Source organism: Myripristis murdjan, chromosome 1 (genome assembly GCF_902150065.1).
Source record: "Myripristis murdjan chromosome 1, fMyrMur1.1, whole genome shotgun sequence".
NCBI classification, from domain to species: Eukaryota; Metazoa; Chordata; class Actinopteri; order Holocentriformes; family Holocentridae; genus Myripristis; species Myripristis murdjan.
The window spans coordinates 22,362,369-22,387,235 of NC_043980.1; the positions used below are offsets into that span (position 1 = coordinate 22,362,369).

Sequence of the window (24,867 nt, forward strand, 5' to 3'; positions counted from 1 at the left end):
TATATACGTGGGTCAATTTGCTTTTTCCATCACATTTTCATTCATCAATCATAATATAAAACATTTTGATTCTGCAGGGCAAAGACACCCCATCGATAATAAATAAACTGTGTAAATAAATGTTGATGTGTAGGTAAACTATTCATAATTTTGTGATTGTAGTATTTTGCATGTTACAATAGTGTGATGTGAATAGTGGGCTGAACTGTTGAACTTGCCCACTGTTGGGCTGACGGGGAGCCTAATGAACTGATGAACATCAGCTGCGGCTGATTGCACAGCCGGTGGGACTCTGGGACTGAAAAGCGGAGAGCTGGGCATTGTGTGTGGGTCTGGGGAGCGTGTTGTGTGCGGTGTGGCTGCGTTCACTCCGGGAGCGGGTGGGTGTCGTTCGCAGCTGTTTAGGGCGGCCGGCGACGAAGACAGATACGGTAGCGGGGTTAGACCGTTCCAGCGTTAGGAGGGGAGGCCTGCTGCCTCCTGTAGTTAGTTAGGGCTGGGGCTATAGGAGCGCAGCCGCCGTCGCTCTCCAGCTTCGCTGCCGCCTCCAGCACGCCGCTGTTGGCGGACCCTGCCGGTCACCAGTTGCGCCGTCTGACGAAGCCGTGGTCCCCCGGGGAGTTGGACGGTGCCACAAGCCTAGACCCCGGGGGGGGGTCTCGTCGGCCACGAAGCTGAGTAGCCTACTCATTTTAACTTGTATTTGTAATGTATGTGTGTTTTATTAGTGTGGGGATTGGAAAGGAGTTTTGGGGGGGTTGAGCTAGTTCTGGGTCGGGGTCCCGTAATTGGATGCACTCTTATTCACGTCATTTAGAAGTGCAGTTGCCTAGTTTGTAGTGTGACGGGTTTTCATGCATCTCCAGCAGTTTGTAGTGTGACGGGTTTTCATGCATCTCCAGAAGTTTGTAGTGTGTGCTCTGATGTGGTGTGTATTTCATTGATGGTGTGCACATTTTTATTGTGCAGCCAGTTTGGGTGACCCTGAAGAGTGGTAGCTCCCCCGCCTTGCTTTAACTCCAGGTGCCCCGTTCATGAATGACGGAATTTAAATAAAGATTGTCATTTTATTTGTTACTCTGTGTGGCTGTGTGTTTACTCTGGGGTTTCCGACATTTGTCCCACGTGATTCCTGGTTTTGGTCGCCTTTTAACCATCCTTGGCCCAAACCCGAATTCATTACACTGGTGGCAGCGGTGGGATCTTTACTGCAAGAATGTCGGAACCGGAGAATAATCCACCACAACCTGCTGAGTTTGCCCCAAATCAAGATGCTCCCCCTGTTTCAACTATTAATGGTGCAACTCCCCGTCCAGTCTTCATGCCAGAGACCTTTACTGGTGCGGGGAGAGAATGGTCTGATTGGGCTGAGCAGTTTGAGATGGCCGCTGATGTAAATAACTGGGATGAATCACTCAGGCTGAAATTTATGGGTCTCCTATTGGCAGGTCGAGCCCGTGAGGTCTATAGTGGGTTATCAGCAGCAGCTAAAACGAATTATACCCTGTTGAAAGATGCTATGGGGAGGTGTCTTGATCCCTGTGACAGTGACGATTGGAACAGGGCTAGCTTCTCCTCACGGAGGAGGCTTCATAATGAGACAGTCCGCGAGTTTGGTATTGCTTTGCGCCGGCTGGTTGCGAGAGCCTATCCTTCCGCGGACCTTAACACACAGGACCTATTGGCAAGGGACCACTTTATTACGCATGTGGGCAGTGGGGATTTGCGCATCAGTCTTCGTAGTGCCAAACCTGCAACACTGGAAGCTGCAATAAATCTGGCTTCAGAACTTGAGCTCATCAGAGGTCTAGAAAATAGCCATTTAACTCAGGATGCTAAGGTCCGGGGGGTCTCTGAACCGAAGTCTAAGAGTGATGAGCAGATGGAAGTTTTATTGGGGGTGGTGGAAGGATTGAGGCAAGAGGTTAAGGTCTTACAGACTGCTGTGCATGCTTTTAAATCAAATCTCGTACACCCTGTCCCTGTTCAGGCAGCTGCACCTCCCCCTCCCCCTCAAGCGGTCGGCACACCTGGCAATGTTACAGTTAAACGTGAGGCTATGGAACAGAGAGGGGGGTGTTGGGAGTGTGGGTGTAACAGGCACATACGCCGTAACTGTCCCTATTTGCAGGGAAACTAGAGGGGGCGTGCACAGAGGGCCCAATGCCCGCCCCCCTTCCAGCTGTATCCACTAGGGCCCTTGAGAAGGCGGAAGGAGGTTCCGGCTATCTTGCAGCCAAGATAGGTGGGTCTAGTTGTCATGTGTTGGTTGATACTGGGGCATCACACTCCATTATACCTAAACAGGTTTGGCTCTCTATTACTAAGGGGGGGTCTGACTTGCAAGAATATATTGGGGATGCAAGAGCAGCAAATGGTGGGGCAATGCAGATTCTTGGGGGCTGGCAGACCGTGTGTCAGTTTGATTCTTTAGCCCTGGTTGCTGATTTTTTGGTGTCGGACATACCGTCTGAGGAAATCCTGCTTGGTTTTGACTTTTTGTCCAGGTATGAGGCTGTGGTTGATTTAGGTGAGAAGACTTGCCAAATAATGGGGAAAACACTCCCCCTTGTGGATCTTAACCCAACATTACAGCCTCAAATTGTTGTTGTTCAATCAGACACAGTAGTTCCACCGCGGAGTGAAGCTATAATTTCAGGCATGGTACAGAGTGCATGGGGGGACTACGCAGAGGCAATGCTGGAACCATCCTCAGTCTTGTCTAAACATTGTGACTTGCTGGTTGCCCGTGTGGTTTGTAGAGTAGAGAAGGGGGCACTACCAGTTCGGGTCATTAATGTGACTAATGATGCTTTAACACTGAAAAAGGGCATGAAAGTGGGTACTCTCTTTACTGATATCGAGGTTGATGAGGTGGGAGAGTGTATCAAGGAAGGGGATGACACTTTACAGCCCTGGACTGTTGATAGTCTCATGAGTTTATTTGGGGTGAGGGATAAGGGTCTCTCCGCTGAACAAATTGAGGCAGTGAAACAGCTATTGCACCGGAATCTCTCTGTCTTTAGCCAGAGTGAGACTGACTTGGGTAGGACACATCTGACCATGCATGAAATTGATACAGGTGACGCTAAGCCTATCAAGTTACCCCCAAGAAGGGTCCCCCTCCATTTGCAGCAGGAAGTAGCTGATAATCTGAAACAAATGCTTGACAATGGCATCATTCGGCCTTCTTGTAGCCCCTGGGCGGCCCCTGTAGTTTTGGTGCGGAAAAAAGGCGGCGGGCTCCGTTTTTGTGTTGACTACAGAAAACTGAATGATGTCACCTGTAAGGATGCATATCCTCTTCCAAGAATAGATGATGCTTTGGACAGCTTAAGCAACGCCTGCTGGTTTTCCACGCTTGATTTAGCCAGTGGTTACTGGCAGGTGGAGGTCGACCCTAAGGATCGTTGCAAAACTGCTTTCATAACACGCCAGGGGCTGTTTGAATTCAATGTTTTGAGCTTTGGTCTTTGCAACGCGCCCAGCACCTTTCAAAGACTTATGGATTTGATACTTGCAGATTTGCAGTGGACAACCTGCCTGGTGTATCTAGATGATATTATTGTGTTTGGGCGCACATTTCAGGAACAACTGGCTCGTCTTGATGAGGTGCTGTCAAAACTTCAGCAGGCGAATTTGAAAATCAAGCCATCTAAATGTAATCTGTTCTCTACTCAGGTCCACTATCTAGGCCATGTCATCTCTGCTGAGGGGGTGATGGCAGACCCTGCTAAGGTGGCTGCAGTAAGAGAGTGGCCTGTCCCGCAGAATCAGACTGAGGTCCAGAGTTTTGTGGGGCTAGCCTCGTACTACAGGCGTTTTGTGAAAGGTTTTGCAGACATCGCTCGTCCCTTACACCAGCTTGTGGAGAAAGGGAAGCGTTTTCAGTGGACTGATGATTGTCAGCGAGCATTTGATCGACTAAAAGCCAGTCTTATTACTGCTCCTGTGTTGGCCTATCCAGACCCAAGTAAAACATTCATCTTAGATACTGATGCCAGTGATGTGGGAATTGGGGCAGTTCTGTCTCAGGAAGAGGGAGGGCATGAACGTGTTGTAGCATATGCCAGTAGGGCACTTACTAAGCAAGAGCGTAAATATGCTACCACAAAAAAGGAGCTGTTGAGCATGGTGACCTTTACAAAGCATTTCAAACACTATCTGTTGGGTAAAGAGTTTGTGCTACGTACTGATCATAACTCTTTGCGGTGGCTGCATAATTTTCAAGGACTGGAGGGGCAGTTGGCTCGGTGGGTTGAACAGCTTGCTAACTTCCAGTATGAGATTGTACATAGGCCAGGCAAGCTACACGCAAATGCTGATGCTCTTTCAAGGTTGCCTGCTTTTTGTGATGGGAGGGGGCTGGGTCAGAAGTCACCAGCAAGTAAAAAGCTAGGCAAGGACATCCTTAAAGTGTGTGCTGTACAGGAAACCCCTCAGGTCCCCTCCAGCGAAGGGGGGGAGGTAGATGAGCTAGCTCAAGCCCAAATGGATGATAGTGAGCTACAGCAAATTCTGGATTGTAAAAAGCAAGCAGAGGAGTGTCACATGCCCGATGGCCCTGAATTTCAGAAGTACGCCCCTGTCTGGAATCAGCTACATGTGCAAGGGTCTAGGTTGGTGAGAATCCCTCCTGCCCATTCTGATGCTGCATCTAAAGTACAGGTGGTTCTCCCTCGGTCTTTGGTGCCCAAGGTCTTGGCACAGCTGCATGGCGATACTACGGGGGGACATTTGGGGGTGCAGAAGTTGCAGGGGAAGGTAAAAGACCGTTTCTATTGGCCAGGATGGTTTGGAGATGTCAAACAGTGGGTGAAGGAGTGTGTTGACTGTTCTTCTCGTAAGACCCAGGGTAAGCCTCCTTGTGCTCCTCTGCAGCCGTCAGTTACATCTAGACCCTTTGAACGAGTGGCACTAGATATACTAGGCCCTCTTCCAGAGACCCCTAATAGGAACAGGTATATCCTGGTTGTAGGTGATTATTTCTCAAAGTGGACTGAGGCTTTTCCCCTTCCTAACCAGGAAGCTAGTACTATTGCTAAAGTGCTGACGGAAGAGTGGGTGTGTCGTTTTGGAGTTCCCCGTAGTATTCATTCAGATCAGGGGCGAAATTTTGAGTCTACTTTGTTTAGGGAGTTGTGTAGGCTTTTGCATATGCACAAGACTCGTACATCGCCTTACCACGCCCAGTCAGATGGCCTTATAGAGCGCTTTAACCGTACTCTGTTGTCCATGTTGTCGCTCTTTGTAGAGGACAACCAATTAAACTGGGATACTTTGTTGCCTTATGTGATGTTGGCCTACCGGAGTAGTGTTCATGCTAGCACTGCATTCACTCCTTATAAAGTCTTGTTTGGGCGGGAAATTGTTCTGCCTATTGATATCATGTTGAACCTAGATACTCAGGAGCAGTTTTCTTCTGTTAATGATTATGTTTCCAGGCTTAGTGAGACATTGTCTACAGTTGTGGAAGCAGTGAAAGGGCACCAGGCCCGGGCTTCAGAGCAGCAGAAAAGCTCATATGATTTTAGGGCCAATTTTCAGTACTACTCTGAGGGGGAATTAGTCTGGGTGCAGAATAAGGCCAGGAAGCGGGGGCTTTGCCCTAAGTTGCAGAGAAGGTATAAGGGCCCTTTCAGGGTGGTTGAAAGAGTGACAGATGTGCTTTATAGGCTCATGTCTGTGGAGGGAGGTCCTGAGTGTGTTGTGCACTTCAACCGACTTAAGCCCTTTACCTCTTCTTTGGCAGTGACGACCAATCCAGTGTCCAGGAGGGCTGATCAACCCGACTCTCGGCCACCCAGACCTTCCCGACGACAGCATTCGGGGTTCCAGTTTGGCGCAGGTTGGGTCCATCATCGCCGTCCAGCCGATCTGGGGACATCACCAGGGGACAGTTTACCTCCGGGGGGCTGTGTGGCCCAGGCCCCCATGTCTTCAGGAGCTGAAGGAGTGGAGGGGGTTTTGTCTTTAGATTGCTCCGACCCCCTTGCATCCTTGAGTTCTCCTCCCGAGGATGCATCTGTGGCCTGCTCCTCTCAAGAGGAGGGGTTAGTGTCAAGCAGCGGACGTCCCGTGCGACATCGGAAGCCACCTGCTTGGTCTCGAGACTATCAGATGTCATTACAGTGACTCGGGGACGAGTCTTTTTCATTAGGAGAGGGGGAAGTGTGATGTGAATAGTGGGCTGAACTGTTGAACTTGCCCACTGTTGGGCTGACGGGGAGCCTAATGAACTGATGAACATCAGCTGCGGCTGATTGCACAGCCGGTGGGACTCTGGGACTGAAAAGCGGAGAGCTGGGCATTGTGTGTGGGTCTGGGGAGCGTGTTGTGTGCGGTGTGGCTGCGTTCACTCCGGGAGCGGGTGGGTGTCGTTCGCAGCTGTTTAGGGCGGCCGGCGACGAAGACAGATACGGTAGCGGGGTTAGACCGTTCCAGCGTTAGGAGGGGAGGCCTGCTGCCTCCTGTAGTTAGTTAGGGCTGGGGCTATAGGAGCGCAGCCGCCGTCGCTCTCCAGCTTCGCTGCCGCCTCCAGCACGCCGCTGTTGGCGGACCCTGCCGGTCACCAGTTGCGCCGTCTGACGAAGCCGTGGTCCCCCGGGGAGTTGGACGGTGCCACAAGCCTAGACCCCGGGGGGGGGTCTCGTCGGCCACGAAGCTGAGTAGCCTACTCATTTTAACTTGTATTTGTAATGTATGTGTGTTTTATTAGTGTGGGGATTGGAAAGGAGTTTTGGGGGGGTTGAGCTAGTTCTGGGTCGGGGTCCCGTAATTGGATGCACTCTTATTCACGTCATTTAGAAGTGCAGTTGCCTAGTTTGTAGTGTGACGGGTTTTCATGCATCTCCAGCAGTTTGTAGTGTGACGGGTTTTCATGCATCTCCAGAAGTTTGTAGTGTGTGCTCTGATGTGGTGTGTATTTCATTGATGGTGTGCACATTTTTATTGTGCAGCCAGTTTGGGTGACCCTGAAGAGTGGTAGCTCCCCCGCCTTGCTTTAACTCCAGGTGCCCCGTTCATGAATGACGGAATTTAAATAAAGATTGTCATTTTATTTGTTACTCTGTGTGGCTGTGTGTTTACTCTGGGGTTTCCGACATTTGTCCCACGTGATTCCTGGTTTTGGTCGCCTTTTAACCATCCTTGGCCCAAACCCGAATTCATTACAATAGCTTACTAACTTGTGGTGGCGTGGTAATATTTTTTCAGAGAAGTGTGCCACCCTCGCATCCTCGACTACCTTCTGATCCCTTGATATATTAAGCAAATCACTTTGAATTTCGAAAATTAAATTACAAGTTATTCGTTCCCTATTAATGTTTGGCTTTTCCACATTCCGTGCTGAATGCTCACAGGTGGTTATTTGGCCAGGGCATGGCCTGTCTGTCTTTAAAGGGACCCACTGTGTCTAAAAGGCCGAGCAGACTCTCTTCAAATCGTCTGAGAGTTTGTCAGTGAGCAGCTGACGGGCAGCAGGAGGAAGCGGTGAGGGCTTCGCAGAATTCAGTGGCAGATAAAAGGTTGAGGATGTGAGGACTGATAGATTAAAATGGCTTGTAAATGTGGGCACAGACTTATAAAAAAAAAAAAAAAAAAAAAAAAAATCTGAAAAATTATGGCCCTATAGTTGAATGAACACACATCCTCTAAAAGCCTCGTCATTTGCAGTAATTCCAGCTAAGAGAGCCAAATCAAGTGTAGCTGACTGATCCTGAACAGAAGGCTGAATAAAATTAATGAACTGCTTTGTGAGTGTGAGGAAAGCACATTACTGATACTGAAATCACTCTCACACACAGCCAGTCTAATGGAAAAATTTCCTGCAAAAACAGTATTTGGTTTGGGGTTTTCCACAGAACCCAAAGCTTTTCTTTTTTTTTTTTTTTTACAGATTAAAACTATCCTTGTTAAAGTTTGCTGTCCTTGTGCGCTGACTTCAGAAGCCCCCGTACTCGTTCCTCAAGTTTCTCCAGGCTGGTGCTATCTTATTTCCAGGCTCTCGCTTCAGAAAATGTAGTTATGTGAGCATTCAGCTGTCGACTCCCCTGTAATTGTTATTCAAACGAAGGGAAGTCATTGTATTTTAAAGCATGGCAATCTAGTGCAGGACATTATTATTTTTTAATTTAATTTTTTTTTCTGCCAGTGTGAGCACCCTGAGAGAAAACATTTTGAGGAGCGAAAAAACAAACAAACAAACAAACAAACAAAAAAAAAAAACAGAAGGAGGCCAGCAGCTCGTCACCATGAATTCATAAAAGGAAAGAAACACCTGCTATATAACTTTATCTTACTTTATTATAAGCATGACATCATGTGAATATAAACTTTTTTTGTTTGTTTTTAGGAAATCTTGCAACTGTGTTTTTCAGAGGCCAGTCAACTCAACATTAAGTTTATCAAACAGCATCAAAGCTAGCGAGAAAGACAAATTTTCTTTTCTGACAAGTTTAAGATTAAAGATAAAGTCCGATCAAAATTTCAAAATAAGGTTGATTTTAACATAATTTTATTTGTCAGTATCAAGTTTATCAATCAAGGGCTTCTTGCCAAAGGAAAAGCAGAAATGCCCAGAAAATAATCTTAAAAACAAACAAACAAACAAACACATTTTGCCTTATGAGAACAAAGTTGTCACCTGTTATGATGGCATTATTCAGGGAGCTGTGTTGCCGTGGGTTACCCCAGACAAAGACCATGTTTCTCATGTGTGAATCATGCGAGTGTTGCCTAACCCTCATTTGTCAGCAGTTCCGAGAACTGATTTCTTGTCTTTGCAAGATGCGTCACAGATTATTATTTTTTTTTGATAACATTCACAGACCATTTGTTGACAACATTACCGTGAAATGACCAGTACAAATGCTAATAAACGGCAAATTCTTCATGTTGTTCATGTTGAAACCTGCCACGGCCACAGCTTTGCTCCAGAGGATTGCTGAAGATTGTAGACTCTTTGAAACAAAGGCCGACAGCCATTACCCAGGGATGATCAAGAGAATAAAACCATGAAATTATTGATCAGTGTTTTAGCTGAAAGACTAAATTAGTGTTCTGAATAGGTTTATATCACTTAACAGATCAACAAACAACAACACAACCAGTTTAAAGCAACGGAAACTGAAATATTTAATGTGACCAGATAAATGCTGATGATTCACAATAAACAATTTTCAGAGAGATCCTCTTTGAGAGCCAGCTGGTTCTCACAGAGTACAAGCAAATGTTTTTCTTTGCCCTCAGTTTGTTCAGGTTTCCCCCCGCTCTGTAAGGCTGCATACCTAACCAGCAGGAATGTGATTCTAGTGCAGCTGAGGAGCTGCCAGGCTTGTGGCTACAAGCACACAGTTGATTGCATCACATCCGAGAGTTATCTGCCTCACTCTGTGGGTGTGTGTCTAGTGGAGCGTTTTTTCTCCTCCTCTCTCGTTTTTAATGTGTAGGTGAGTCAAAGTCAGATCAGGAAGTAGGATGCCGTGATAGTAGAGAAGGAAGCGGGCACACAATGGCACTATGTCCGCCTTCAGGCCTGGTAACATGAGAGGCCCCAGGGAAATGACCCCTCTGCTGCTGCTGCTGCTGCTGACCAGCCTGGCTGGGACAGGTAGGAACAGCAAGATTATTTTCCTTCTGACTGAATCACAACAAAATCTCACCATACAATGGATTACACACCCAACGGATTACAGAGGCCAAGCACTCTTTGAGAATTGTTTTCTGTGTAGTTATTTCTTACCCCAGTCAGCGATTTGTCAAAGTTGTGTCAAGTTCAGCAACTAAATCTCTCTAATGCTACTTAGGAATCCATTTTCTGTGCAAGATTTTGTAAAGATAACATCTGCTCTACCACAGGTTTTTCCTAGACGTGTAGTTGTAGATGTAGATGTAGATGTAGTTGGGTTTTAGCGTTCAACAATGTTACTCCTACTGTATGGGTTAGTTTTTCTGGCATTTGTGTTTCATTTGAAATGTTACTTTTTGTCTTAAGTGAGAAAAGCGAAAACCTTTCCATCCATGACAAAGCACTAATGTTAAAAAAATATTGCACAACCAACCGAAGGTCTCCGCCTATGTCATAGCTAGTTTTCGCCACACTTTTGGTTTTTGCAACAACAGATTGCAATCACAAAGGGAAGTCAAAGTTCCTGTATGGTCTGACTATAGACCCTCTACTTTTTCATATATGTGGCTTACTAATGGAGTTTGACTTTCTATCGTGTTTTTGAGATATTTCGTTGGGAAATATTGTACAAAATCCCTACAGCTCTGCCAGTTCTGTATTCACGTCACAATATTGTGTGTTTTACAGTTTAAAATAAATGCTGTAATTTCTACAGCTCCTGCAGGGATGATTATCCGTTTCATTGATACGACAGAGTGAATGATATAAAGTAATGACAGGTGTTGAATTGCAGTGTTGTGTGATGAAGTGGAAGAGGATGTGGCTGAGGAGGCTCCGCCAGAGGAAGCTGGATCAGAGGATGCTCCACCAGAGGAGCCCCCACCAGAGGAGGCTCCACCAGAGGAGGCCCCGTCAGAAGAGGCCCCTCCAGAGGAAGCTGGAACAGAGGACCTGGAAACAACAACCCCTCATGATACAGGGACCACAGGTTAGATTTTATTATCTCGGCCTCTGCATTCTCCCAGTTTGGTGAGACCAGTTCAGAGCATCATTTGTTTTACTTCAGAGCTCAGCAGTTCTGCTTGTGTTCATTTTGGCATAATGATTACGTGCTATCCTGTGGGTCTCTAGAGCCTCCACCTGTTTCCGATGACACTTCATCATCATTGGAAGAGAGCCCTTCAACTACAGGTGAGTCCACATCAGTGTTTGTTCTACACAATGCTGTATTCACAACAGGTTTGGGACATCCTCTACCCCCACCCTCATTAAAGAGCCATTAGAAGAAATTTAAATGTTGAGTAGAGTTACATTTCAGTATGTATTGCTTTGTTTTCCTGCCACCAAAAGCATGCCATGGGTGCTTTTGCAAACAGCAAAGGCACCCATGGCATTGCTCAGTATTTTAAACCTCATGTCACATTTAGGACAGTTTTAGTAAATAAAGTCTAATGCTCTCTCTTACTGTTGCTGTTGTTTTCAGTTGAAGAGTACATAGAGGGAGGACATGGCTCTGGAGATGATAAAATAGAGTTCAACAAGAACTACGAAGTTGGGGGTATGTCAGACCAGCTATGGCCTAACATACCACCACAGCCCTCATTTGTGTGCTTAAATAATTGTTATTAGTATTTTTTATGCATGACTAATCATCTAGATAACTAACTGCGGAGTGATAACTCCATGAAGCTAAGCTATGATCTGTGGCTGCTGATACAAATGGAGAATTAGTGTGCCCTACAAAAGCAAAAAGCAGTAACTTCCCAGAGGGTAGAGCTGAGAAAAATCACTTTTTCTGTTGTCCAGACAAAAGTGTTTTAGGCAGGCTATTGGAACTGTAGCCATTTTTTTTCATTCTTTCCTTCTAAAGCTTATTGTAATTTTGTAAACCTTATTTTAATTTTGAATTTAAATCAGGCTAGACATCTGACACTTTTTCTGAAGTTACTTATTCTGCCTTTGCACACCAGCAGGAACTGACAAAAATGCAGCAACTTCCACCTGATCTCTCAAATTTGGTTGTTAGTTTTAACATAAAAGGTACTGAGTGATGATAAGATATTGTTTCAATGTACATTCAAGGCCAAAAAGAAATAACAATGCCATAGGGTCATAAATACCGGTAAATGTTGTCCAGTAAAATTTCATGCTGTTGTTAATGATGTATCTAAGACTTGGTGTGATAATCACACACAATATATACCGTATTATGATGATGACATGAAAACACACACACACACACACACACACACACACACACACAATTAGCCTTAAAATCGGATTCATCTTGCTTAATTCAAATTTCAAAAGAAGTGGAGTGGTGTGGGTAAACCATAACTTAATTTTTATGCAATGGAAAACAAAGGCACAGTACAGTTAGTTGAAGTTACTGTTTTTATTATATTGATTTGCACTGTTACTACCCCAACCCCTCAAAAAAAAAAAAAAAAAAAAAAAATGGAAAAAAAGAAAGAAAGGTCTTAACTCAAAAATGACAATAACTAATTTTCAACCAGAAGTGAAGTTACTGCTGTTTGCCTGTGTAGGGCAGTATAATTGGCTCATTATACTAATGACTATTTTATCAACCTTTGAAGTGAGCCTGACTGGACTAATGACTTTTTTTCCCTTTTTTTTGCAAACCCACCTACAGCTGCTCCAGGGGACATGGACTCTGTTAGTGACCCAACCTCTTTACCAGGAGCCGGTGAGATAGATCCCACCATGATCCTGATCCCTGTGGGGTTGGTGGTCGTGATAATCGCCATGATCGTGTGCGGTATCATGGTGAACCGCAGATGGAACCAAAAAATGAGAGCTACCGGTACGTTCATCACAACAGGAACACCTCTCACATGATGAGCAACCAGAGCCTGACTTCACCTCTGTGTCCTATGTAGAGTTGCAACTAATGATTTTTTTTTTTTTATCATAGATTAATCTCTCAGTTATTTATTGATGAATCAGTTAGTTGTTTCATCAGGAAAATTGTGAAAAATGTTGATGACCAGGTCCCACAGCCCAAAGTGACATCCTCAAATGTCATTTTGTCCCAAACTACTGTAGTTAGTTTATGGTCACAGAAGACAAAAAAAAAAAAAAAAAAAAAACAATAACAATAACAAAAAATGAAAATATTCACATTTGAGAGGCTGGAATCAGAGAATTTGGAAATTTTCTCCTTAAAAATGACTCAAAACAATTAATCAATTATCAAAATAGTTGGCGATTAATTACTACTAATCAAAATTTCACCTAATCGTTGCAGCCATATGATGGTGTTAGGTTTTAAATAAATTCAACTATCAGCTACCTTTGATAGGAGAGCAGACTTTTATTTTGTTAAAACTTGTGCTTGTTAATGATCTCTATCTTACTTGCTTTGTGTTTTTCAGGGGAGAGCAAATGTTTACTGATTAATACGTGCAATTTTATCAGATGTTAGAAATGATGTTCCCTGTTGTTGTAGATCAAAGAAAGGATTCATATTTGGATGGATGCAGCACAGACAAAGTACCAATGTAAGTACAGAGAAAATATAATAATATAACATAATATATTATTCTGTTGTTGTAATTTGAAGGTTTAATTTGAAATAAATCATGATGATGATAGTGATACTTACTTTTTGAACAGTGTGTATGTGCAAATGAAGTGAGTTTCTTTGTGCCTGTGTGTGCGTGTGTGTGTGTGTGTTCATAAAGTTGACCTTGTTGCTATGACACGCTGATCTACATACACAGATTTTTGCAGTGTGTGAGGCAGTTTGATTTAGTATGTGTATGTTGTCAATAGCAGATATTAAAACATCTGTCAAAAGGCAAACTGGTTTTGACCGGGCACAGAAAATGATTCCCAGAAAGAGCTTAAAACATTCTGTGTGCCTGCACAGCTTTAAGCCCTTGAACAGGCCTGCAGATGAAGTTTTGTTTTCAGCAAATTCTTTCTTTTATTGACTGTTCATTTTTTCTTTTTTCTTTTTTTTTTTTTTTTACTAACCAAATGTTCTCACCACAAGCTGGTTTAAATGCTCTAACGATGGTCGCCTGCTAGAGTTTATGAGCTTAAGGTAAAAAAATGCTTTCAAAATCAGCTTCTTCAATTGTAATTTGAAAATATGATACACATGTATCTATGGAAAGAGGAAATAGTTTTCCAACAGAGCATGTAACAGAGAAAACAGGGAAAAAAAAGTTGAATTGGACAGAACTTTGCCCGCCTCACTGTAACTGCTTTCAAGAGAAATAAAGGGAAAATGCAAAACAGACCGAAGCTTTAACCACACATAAAGGAGAGAAGCACAAGCTTCTGGGTAGAGCTGTCCCCAACTTTTTCATCCAAAGGTCATCCAGACAGATGCAGATTTTACCTGAGCTACCCTGACCTGAGATTTTATTTTATTATTTTTTTAGATGTGAGAAGAATAGTATTATCGAGCTGTTATACTGCATGGTGATCTCAGTTAAGAATATCTGATCAAATCAGCTGTCTTGTACTCTTTCTCATTACACTAACATCTAGAGCAGGGGTGTCCAGCCATGTGGCATGGAGGGCTGAGACGCTGCAGGTTTTCATTCCAATCAAAAACTCCAGCAGGTGATTTCATTGATCAGCTCACCTTCAAGCAGAGGATGAGATGATCAGTGAAATCACCTGCTGGAATGAAATCCTGCAGCCTCTCGGCCCTACATGGCACATGGTGGGACACCCCTGATCTCGAGAGTGAGCTCATTGTGTGTCAGACTCATTGTGTGTTTACCTGGGTCCCTCTCAAGGACCCTGTATGTTTGATGACAACGTCTCCAAAAATTATTGTGTATCAGTAAAGTTCAGCTCAATCGGAGGAAAGCTTTCCTTCTTACTTACTTTATTTCTTCCATAGGTGTCAGTTCTCACAAATGATTATTAGTTCACTTTTACAGATTTGGTGCATTAAATGCCCATATATGTCTGGTTCCTGATATACATGTGCAAGGTATTCCAGTAACATCACTCTGTGCACTCCAGGCCCATGTTTGAGGAGGACGTGCCCTCAGTGTTGGAGCTAGAGATGGAGGAACTGGACCAGTGGATGAGCAAAGACGGTGGGTTTCTATAGATTAAACTATGCAATGGAGAAAATAAATAAATAAATGGAATACAATAAAAAAAAAAGTGAGTAAATAAGGAGATCAGTTCAAAAATATGTCTGCCAAATGAGACTTCCTCTCTGCAAAGTAGTAATAATTTAGTCCAGCAGATGTCACTAATGCTCTGTCTAACACTGAGCACTGCCTTGTGTTTGTGTAGTCTGATGCCAGCTGGTTTACCAGAAAAGCCCTTTGGTATAAGTATTCATGGTTTGTGGAAAATTAACGTGTGGCCTGTCTATGATATGGATAAAGACAGTTTGCAGGTATGGTGAAAGTGATTGTCCTGTTTGTTTGTTTGTTTTGTTGCCTGTTTTAGGTGAGGCTGCCAAGGACTCAGAACATGCATAATTATATTTATGGTGAGCAGATTTCCACACTTGTCATTGCACTTTTTGCATTTCTTGTGATAACAACCAATGTATATTCAGTTTCTTGGATAAAGTTGGCAGGAAATCTATGAAATCTCATATTTAATTCTTGAGTGTGCCACTTCCCATTAAGTAATATAAACGTTGTTTTTGGATATCAAAGCAGGTTTCGGTGGAGTCCAAAGTGAATCTTACACAAACATTTGGCTCCTGCTGTAGATAATATTTGCTTTCTGACTATTACAGGAACTTGTAGAGTTTGTGTGGCAGTATAACAGGATATATATATATAAAAAAAAAACAGACAAACAGTGTGTCAGGACTATTAGAGGAGCATAGACAAATATATCTGTATATCAAACCAGGAGAAAAGCCTGGTGACATGTCTCAACAGGTGTTAAGGCTAAAAACTTCTATCTTATTTATTTATTTAATGTTTATTTACAGAGCACATTAATGAACATCAGTATAGAATAAAAGATGTAAACATGTCGGAGTTAGCAAGAATACTAATTTATATGCGTAGTCCCGAGGCAGGTAACAAAAAAAAAAAAAACCCATAAGCAATATAAATAACAATATGCAAATACAACATCATCATCATCATTATCATCATCATCATCATTGTCACATTCATTAGAAAAGACCCCATGTTTCCTAGTAGCCAAGCATTACCAATTACCTTCATACAGTTTTTGTTACACAGTGAAGCCACCACAGTTCAACAGTTTACCTCGGGTAATAACAAGTCTTTGCCAACGAGTTTTTTTTTTCTTTGTTGTGATGCACCAGCCAGGTTTAGAATAGCTGTGATCGATGAACTGTGACCCTTGAGTCATTACACATGGTAATGCTTTAAAGCACAAACACTCCTCACATCTGTTAGTGATTACAACAGGCATTCATGGAAGTGTGGCGCAACTTCGCCAGGGATGGTCTCCTCACTTGTAGCGCTCGCGAGGGCGGGTCAAGGTCCATTCCGCTTACTGTTGACCAATGTCATTCACACACGGCTTTTTCCCAGGATTTTATTTGCAAAGCTGTGCAAGGGTTAGTGGCTACTTTCAGTTCACAGGGAGGTTCTCTGTAGACATTGAGTTGCAAAAGAGAGCTCAAAACAGAAGTATTATGTTACTGATGGGTGCAGTTGCACAATGTGGTGTCATCTATTGTATTTTATCTTCTATGTGCTGCTGTACTTTGCTTTTCCAGATCATTTTAAACCAAGACCTCTTTGGCCTAGATGCATTAATATGTTTTACAGTACTTAAGGTTGTCTGATTTTTAAAAAACACAACATCTGTTTGTGAACTCCTTGACATGACGCTTAATTCCTCTGTGTGTGCACTCAGTGACAAGAATGATACAAATTATCTGACCTTTCTCTCCCCCTCTGACTGTCTGCTCTACATCCTAATGATAAAAAAATCATGGACGCTGTCACCTCTCCTTCTCTTTTTTTGCAGGTAACAAAGGAAAAACTCCCCCTGCATGCAAGGACAAATGGTCACCAAGCAGCACTGTAACGCATGGTGGCCAACTCTGACTATTTTCCAGCATTTTCACAGCATTAAGGCAACATTATTGACTACAGGCACTACTTTGTTTGGCAGCAAACAACATCACAACAAGAGACACTCAAAAGGAAATACAGACTCCTATCCTTTGCAAACCACAGCAGGAACAGTAATTGTCACAGATAAACTTTTTTCAATGCAACTCCATAAAACTCTCGCCGGTTAATTCCTCCCTGAAGACTTTTATGTAAAGCAGTATGTGACAACCGGACTTAAACTGGTTCACTGCTGGTTCTGTTGTTTAACTTTAACGATAATGAATGGCTATTGCATTGCCATCTACTCAGTATTGTGCTTTTCATTTATTGTTTTGTTCATGCTTTGGCTGTTTTTATTGCCTTTTGTTTTCAATGTTTCAAATGGTAATTAGCTACGCTGAGTGAATGCATTTTCTATGTCTCTGGGAATCTGTGTGAGAAAAAAGGATGTGCATACTGTAACTCTAAGACAAAGAAAAATCACTGTGCCATAGACTTGTATCCACCTACTTTCGCCACATTCTTCTTTCCACAGATTCATATTTTGGTTTATGGTCTGTTGCCGGAATTAAGCCCACACTTCAACCAATAGCCGTTTACAACCCAGTCCCACCACAGATATGACCTGCTTTGTCAAACGTTTCTGAGGCTGGCTTCTCATTGTCTTTTTTTGTTGCATTACACTATGCTCGTCTGTCCAACGGCAGATTTAAATGGGGTAGCATCCTGCTGATTCGCATGCAAGACAAACAGAGCAGCATTGAAAGGGCTTTCCATGCATGATATACAGTAGCAGGTTAGGATAAAAAAAAAAAAAAAGAACTCAAGTGATTTTTAGAAGTTTGAGTGAGAAATCAGTGTCATCTCTTGATAAATTATTACATGTCTCCTCAGACACAGCTTGCTAAAAACTTGTTTTTATTTATATGCCCGTATCAAATTTTCATCTCATCATGACACTGTTAGCTGTTACAGTTTTAGCCTGAGACTTATTAGTCTAAGTAGTCGTTACACTGATGTAAATGCAAACTCAACTTCCTGTGAGTGACAGTCAGTATTTTGCAGTATCTTGCACTGTAAATAAGAGAATACGTTTTTCAAAAATAATACAAAATATTTTTTAATAAATAAGTATGTAAATATTGGCTCAATTGACTTTATTAAGTGAGCCTGGAAGAAGCTTCCTTGGAATATTAATAACATTTGCTAAAATTGCCATAGATGTTTCTTTCTTTCTTTTTTTTTTTTTAATGGTAATAACTATGTAATCATGCCATTATTTGCAAATAAACTGGCTTTTGACTGCATATTTGACTCATGCTCTATTACTTTTGTGTATTTGTCAAAATGATATGCTTGCTGACTGGACTTGTCATTGTGGCATACTATTTATGTGATTTTTATGCACTCTGTTTTAGCAAAGAAAAAAGGTATAAAAGGTACTGCAATGTAGCAATGTAAATGTGCATTTAGTGCAAGTTCAAATGTAACTTGATAACTTGAAAAAGAAGTAACATTGACCATAAATGCACCACAGCAGTGTTAAAAAGTAGATTATAAATCACCAACTTTGAAGCGTGGTACGTCCTCCTGATGTGTCCCTGTACATCGTGTGCACATGCAGAGGACGTGATGTCTGCCACTGTGACTGCACTGACGAGCCTAACCCCCCTCTTCTCCCTTTGTCGGCCTGCATCTGATGGACACTTACTGAGAGGTAATGGAAATCATTTCAGAGGAAATTCAAGGGCACACAATCCATGCAAACCCATGCATGCAAATGACTCTCTCACGCTCTCTCTCTCTCTCTCTCTCTCTCTCTCTCTCTCTCTCTCTCTCTCTCTCCATCTCTACTAACTGCACATAACACTACCATACATTGCTGCGGGTCAGAAACACTGCCACCACAACATTAAGAACGTCTGGAAGCTTTTCATTAACCTGGGTTCTGCAGCACCACTCATGCTGTAAGCCCATTGCTACTGAAATAGTATTTCCTTACTGACCTTGTGCAGATGAATCCATTCAAGCTGAGACCTCTACACTCGATTAAATATAACTTTTCAAATAGATTGCATTACGTCCAGCATGATTTTACAGATTGTTGTGGATATACTGGCAATGTTGCATGCAAACTGAGCTGTTCACACGGTGCCAGACTCTCACCAGACTGGTTTATATGTGTGTAAACCAGAGATGCCTCCAGCCAAATATGTCTGTGAGAAACACTACGGCTAAGGATATACATACCTTGATAAAATAAAAGGACTGGGGAAGATGAGCCTATAGCATGAAACTCTGTCAGCTGAATATCAAATGGAAAAGGATTCCCCTACCAGAGGCACGTTGAGGATCCAAAACAGTGGATCTCAAAGATGGAGTTAAGAAAAAACAGCTTTGTGTTTAGCTTGACCAAGAATTTTTTTTACCCAAGGAGAAATCTATTTAATCCTTCCACTGAGATGAGAAAAATGAAAAGAATCAAAATGAAAGTTGCATGCTTTTCACATGACAACAGTGATGCATTTGACTGAAAGCATGCCTGAGAAGGTGTTCAGTCACCTTGAATCAGAATGAGATGTGGACAGCGCAGCCACAGTGTCACTCACCAGCGTCCTCTCTCTGTTGATTTGTACGGCTCTGAACATCTATGGATGACTGTATCACTGTTTACCCATCAGGCACTGCCGCTGTCACACTCAATCAGTTCCATTTCACAGCTGTGCCAATGGCCGTGTTTGTTTTCCCTCAAGAGTGATGTGATGTTTGCACCAGCCCTCACTCCTTCATCTTTTTATCTGTCCACTGCTATCACTGCATGCTATCATGCTTGGGAATTTTTTAGAGTGTAAACCAAGAAGCCTATACACGACATTACACACATCAGTTTTAGAGTTGTGACCCACAGTGAAGGCCCTGTGAAACCACCCTATGCCTTGATGAGCATCTTGTGATCTACTATCACATAAATACGAAAAATGGGAGTCCAGCCTTTTTTAATTATACACTGAAATTATGGAGTTCCCCACCCACAGCTATAAAAGATGCAGCCTGTCACCCTTTTATTCCTATATTCATGTTCTTTTACATACTTTATTGTTTTGTCATCCTTTGTTTTTACATTTTTTTTTTACTGCTTCTAAGGATTCCTTTGTTTTATCTCCATCTTTTACATATCAAATTGACATTTTTTTTTGCTGCCTGTTGTTGGTTATTTTTCACTCGATTGCCTGGTTTTATTGCACAGTTATGGATTTCACTGATGAAACTGAAATGCTGTCAAATAGTAGCAAGACACACATTGAAAAGAGTTATGCCAATAGTTTGGATTTTTTTTTTTTTTTTTTTTTTTTTAATAAAGCTTTACATGGAGCGTTCCTTGGAGGACATGGCAAGTTTTCAATAAATAAATAAATAAAAATGAAATGTAATCCCTGTTTGAGGGTATTTATGCAAAGATACTTTGAGTTCACGTGTCTGTCTAGAATTAAATCTTTTGTTTTCACTAAGAGGTAGGCTGTGCTTTTCCAGTCGTCATTGACCAAACGCCAGTGTGAATGACATGCCTCTCAGAATCACATTTTTAATCCGTGGTGATATCTCAGGGTTTCAGACTCTCCCTGGAGGATTAAGATACGGGGCATAAAAATGACCATAAGACAAAGCCAGAGCGTGGCGGGTTGAACAGCACAGACGGCTCTGTGACAGATACCCCCTCTGCCTCAATGTGCTGGATTGAATTAGGCCTATTTCTAATCCAGCGCTGGCGGACCCGTGCTGCTTTTCCCCTCAAGAATCAGCAGTCAGCCTCTGACGTCATATCTCAGCGTTCAACAGCGGAAAAAAAGTGCCATCATCATCTTGCGACACCTATTCTCTCCAGTCGGTGGAGACAGGAGACGAACAAACCTGGCGCTTGTTGAGGTGGCTATGAAAGGCAAACCACTCACAACAGACACGCTAATCAGTCTTAGCTGATCACTTTTCCCTCTTGTAATGATCGGTGGCCAATATATGTTGCCCTTTGAGGGAACGGTGTTAAATGGCTGATTAACACAGTCGTCAACTTGACAGAGCAACTAACGTTAGCCTTGTTTCACTAGCTGGCTAACGCAACATATTTGTAGCTACCGTTGCACGCAAGAGCAACTTGGCTAGCTAGTCGCCTGCTTTGAAGGTAGTGTTGCTAATGTGCTAGCTTGTGTTGGGTAGCGGCTAGCACTAAGTTACTGTTGGTGGGAAAGCATAACGAAGAGGCTTGGACCTCGGCGGAGCCGCCGCCGCTAGCTTCTCCGAGCTCCGAGGATCTCGCCCAGGACACCAGGCTAAAAAGGAATCGCCGGCAAGGCTCCACATTTCTGAGGTAAAGAAAATGTGCGATTATACAGCGTTAGATAATCACTCTGTAGTAACGCTACTGCAATACAAGACGGATGGAAGAGGGCCGGGGCTAGCGGTGGCTAGCTAATGTTTGCTACAGCTCGTTAGTTAGCCAAGTTAGCTTAGCTAACGCTAGCCAACTTAACATACTACTTTTGATGGTTAGCTTGTTGGCTAATGTTAGCCGTAAGATATAGTTCTAGGGGGGATTTCGACTCATTCCAACTGTTTACGCTGCAGTGTAAAGTTGGACACATGAAATAAGCACATTGTGAACGAGCTGTGAAGTTTTATTAGCTCGCCTCGCTTGTTTGCTCCCAGTGTTTTGAAACAAATTCCTCTCAAAGTGAGTTTATAAGATGGGACTAAGGAGTTGAATCCGCTTGTTAACACGCGATGCACGCGAGGAGAACATCAGTTCAGATTAGGGAATAATTATGTTGGTCTTTGTCAGACTGTATGGACAGCATGTTTGTAAATAACGTTGATATACGAGGTAAGGGATCTGACTGATTGGCAGCTGCTCTTGTCTTGTTATGTTGAGCTCTCTCTATTACAGTGACCAACTGTAGCATCAAAACTCGCCTTTTGACACACTGTCCAGTCGATATGCTTTATTTCTGCCGCTTCACAACAAGCTGCCTTTCTCCCATAGATGTGGTGGTTGATTTTACCTGTCTGTAACTCAGGCTGATCAGAGAAGAGGGGGTGAAATTCGGGACAGGAGAGTGATCATGGTCATGTGGACGTGATGGGCGTGGCTTCACAAACGTTCAGTGTACACTAACCATAACTGTAAACATGTTAAGGTAAAAAGTCAGCACTAAAATATATTATTTTTGTTCATAAACATGAAGTCAGCTGTCTGTCATTGGGAAACAAACACAATGACTATGTCGTATATAACGGTGTAAATCATTATCTGTTATATTCAATTAATTTTATTTTATTGATTTTATCAATGCTATGCCTGTCTGCGATGCCAGGTCAGATCACTCCTTGTCCATGCCTACTTGCAGCTACACCTTCCCTGTCCTTGTCACTGCAGGTTTTGCTGTCTTCAATAGCTATAATTCATGTAGGCTACGATCATAACAGAGCCCATCTGTGGGCAACACCAAAACAATATTTCTCTGCGATCAGTGTTTAATGTTTTATTAGGCTTCAACTAATCAAAACTTGGGATTAGTCTAATCTGTGGGACACGGGAGGCAGAAGTTGGGATTCGGGACAATTGCTCACAACTGTCCTGAATTTTTTAGGGACGTCCAGTCATCCTAATATAACATTAGTGCTGATGTACCAGGGAGGTACCTTATCTTCGGGGGAAGGATTTCATTGGGCCCTGCTGATAGACATCGCTGTTTGGAGAATGTTGATGATAATTGTTCAAAATAAATTTTCATTGCACCGTGGCTAACATGACAGTATTTATTTATTTGTCATACTAACGTTGGTATTTTGCATGGCAAAATAGCAATAGTAGATTGCATAGACTAAAAATTAGCTCCGAGAAGACGTTTCTAAGTTACTAGGGTCAGGACTGGAGTTGGCAGTGTGTTAACTGGACCTTGTTATCCTGTGTACACTGGTCCACTCAGTTAAAGCAACTCTTTGCAGCTGTTGAATCAGGAATGATCTAGAATATTGTTTATAGACCTGGTCCTTGGGACCCAAAGAACTGCTTGTTTTCTGTCCTATGAGCCATTTAATTGTATCAGTGTTGTGTGCCCAAATTCAGTCCGTAAATATATGAATAGAATTAAAACCAGCACAGCACCTGAGAACTGGGCTTGAGAATCACCGCATATGAGGACTGAATGAACTCAGTCCTCAGGCAACAATGAACTCAGACATGCAGTGGCTAAGTCATCTGTGCCAACCCATTCATCACTGCTGCCACAAATGACACTTATGGTCAACAAGAAACTGAACAGTGAAAATGAGTGATTTAAATCACTAAAATAGTGCAATTTTCAATTTTCCATGGGAAGAGGGAGAATCTAAATGGCATTCTTTGGCGTCATGGCTCTCAGTGTTCACAAGTATTTCTGCATTGTTGGCTCCCCTGTTTGTGATTCATCACTTATTGAATGATACAGATAATGAGGTGATAATAGTGATGGTGATGTTGATTGTCACAGTTATATTGGACAAACACAAAGTAAGATTGTACTTTTCTCTGCCTCACAGTATAGGAATCAGATCCTTGACAACTCCTTAAAGGCTGCATTAAGGCTGAATTATGCTTCCGCGTAGGAAGAGCGTACGGAGGTTGTGCGAAGCTTACGGGGGTTGTGCGACCGCCGCAGAGCCTTGCCGCACGCCTCCCAAAAATTGTAACTACGCGGACCCTATGCAGCCCCACAAGAGCTGTGATTGGTCCGCCGAAGTACAACATTTCCGGCATTTCGTTGCAACCGGCATCACAACATCCTGTTGTTGTGCCGGCCGGCAGTGCTGTTTTTAAAACAACTGTTGTGTCTCGATTCGTCGGTTGTGTTTGAAAACTTTGGAGAATGCTGGATCTCGCGGAAGAACGCCTGGCCGAGGAGGTGCGCAAGTACCCGCACCTATACGACTCGTCCTCTCGCCATTACAAAGACGTACAGAAGAGCAGCGACGTTGGTGGGAGGAGAATTGCTCAGTGTGTTTCGCAGAGGTATGTTGGACACACACGCGCTGCGTAGGAAATGCGTGCTTCGCACAACCTCCGTACGCTCTTCTAACGCTGAAGCATAATTCAGCCTTTAGACGACAAGTGAAACAGGCATGTCTGTACGATCTGTAAGAGAGATAATTCTACTGTCTCATACATGGGACAGAAACTTTGAAAAAATAATCCTGTGAATATTTTACAGTGGTTTTGTTGATGCACCGTTGAAAGCTGCGATAAGAAATCTACACAAGGAAAAATTACAAATTCCGCAACCCCCAATCTGTTGTTATTATTTGTTTACTTGGGTCACTTTTTGAAGAGTATGGGAGTGGCTTGTCAGCTCATTCTGTCTTGTACACAACATACTTGGTAATCAAAATTAGGTGAAAAAGTTCAATCACATGGATTATAGAAATGCAGCTTCTGTGAAGGTGCTTTCATATTTGAATGACTGCCATGTTGTTTGCAGTGCTACGGGGTGTTCCTGTTTGAATAGTGGTCATACAATGTATGAGTATCCAACTGTTTACACACTGTTAATAGACAGACTGTTTATATTTACTTGACCAGATTAGGTTTGTGAGCATAAAAGGGATATCTTTATAATGAATGCCATTTTATGTCATTTTTTTCTCTCTTTGAAACAGGCCACCTATTTTCGTGATGCCCACAGATATTGATGATGTGAATGAGATACCGTGAGGAATCTCCTACATCCATTGTAGATGTATGACATGCGATACGTGGTATGGGAGTGCGTTGACCTAGCTGTTTCCCAGATAATGTGCAATACATATCTGCTTAGAATAGATAATGGAATTACAGAAGAGATGTACTCAGGATGATCTATCAGTCACACACTGGAAAGTATTTTGTGTGTGTTTGCTTGAAAGCCAGCAGAAAAGAGCCTGTTTTTTGTCAGGTTTCAGGTTTATGCCTTAGGCTTGATACCTTTTTGATACTTGCTTTATGTTTCTTTTGTCCTCCTGCCGGTTCAGAAAATTAGCAACATAAAAATAAAAACCTTTTGGCCAGCTCTCTCTCTTTGATGAGGAAACATCCATATGAGTTACCCTACATCTTCTGACTCACTTAGTTGTTTTAAATTTGTCTTCAGTGACTCAAATGAGTTTAAGGTTGGAGTG

At 42.8% G+C, this 24,867-nt stretch overlaps 3 protein-coding genes across 4 annotated transcripts in view; all 3 read left to right on the forward strand.

Moving 5' to 3' along the window:
- The first annotated feature begins 193 nt into the window (after positions 1-193).
- LOC115364535 (uncharacterized) lies at positions 194-5,883 on the forward strand. Its single transcript, XM_030059118.1, has 2 exons — positions 194-2,245; positions 5,753-5,883. The coding sequence occupies exon 1, from the start codon at positions 1,217-1,219 to the stop codon at positions 2,138-2,140; it is 924 nt and encodes a 307-aa protein (XP_029914978.1). The 5' UTR covers positions 194-1,216; the 3' UTR covers positions 2,141-2,245; positions 5,753-5,883.
- A 3,576-nt stretch (positions 5,884-9,459) lies between these two features.
- Positions 9,460-17,163, forward strand: tmem154 (transmembrane protein 154). 2 transcript variants are annotated; one of them, XM_030044284.1, is made up of 9 exons: positions 9,460-9,610; positions 10,422-10,616; positions 10,760-10,819; positions 11,112-11,186; positions 12,282-12,452; positions 13,098-13,149; positions 14,636-14,712; positions 15,077-15,119; positions 16,595-17,163. In XM_030044284.1, exons 1-8 carry the CDS (start codon positions 9,520-9,522, stop codon positions 15,106-15,108), a joined length of 753 nt encoding a protein of 250 aa, XP_029900144.1. In that variant the 5' UTR covers positions 9,460-9,519; the 3' UTR covers positions 15,109-15,119; positions 16,595-17,163. The 2 variants fall into 2 exon arrangements, with proteins under 2 accessions (XP_029900144.1, XP_029900218.1); XM_030044358.1 differs by lacking the exon at positions 11,112-11,186.
- Positions 17,164-20,541: 3,378 nt separating this feature from the next.
- Positions 20,542-24,867, forward strand: part of fbxw7 (F-box and WD repeat domain containing 7) — a 158,467-nt gene continuing 154,141 nt past the window's right edge. The window contains exon 1 of the mRNA XM_030044094.1: positions 20,542-21,046. The gene's annotated coding sequence lies outside the window, so the exon portion shown is untranslated. The remainder of the gene's footprint in view (positions 21,047-24,867) is intronic.

Excerpts from the sequence above, each read along its gene's own strand:
- LOC115364535 (XM_030059118.1), top strand. The coding sequence starts at position 1,217 with ATGTCGGAACCGGAGAATAATCCACCACAACCTGCTGAGTTTGCCCCA.
- tmem154 (XM_030044284.1), top strand. The coding sequence starts at position 9,520 with ATGTCCGCCTTCAGGCCTGGTAACATGAGAGGCCCCAGGGAAATGACC. Across the intron at positions 9,611-10,421 it reads GACCAGCCTGGCTGGGACAG|TGTTGTGTGATGAAGTGGAA; the intron begins GTAGGAACAGCA and ends GTTGAATTGCAG. Across the intron at positions 10,820-11,111 it reads AGAGAGCCCTTCAACTACAG|TTGAAGAGTACATAGAGGGA; the intron begins GTGAGTCCACAT and ends TGTTGTTTTCAG.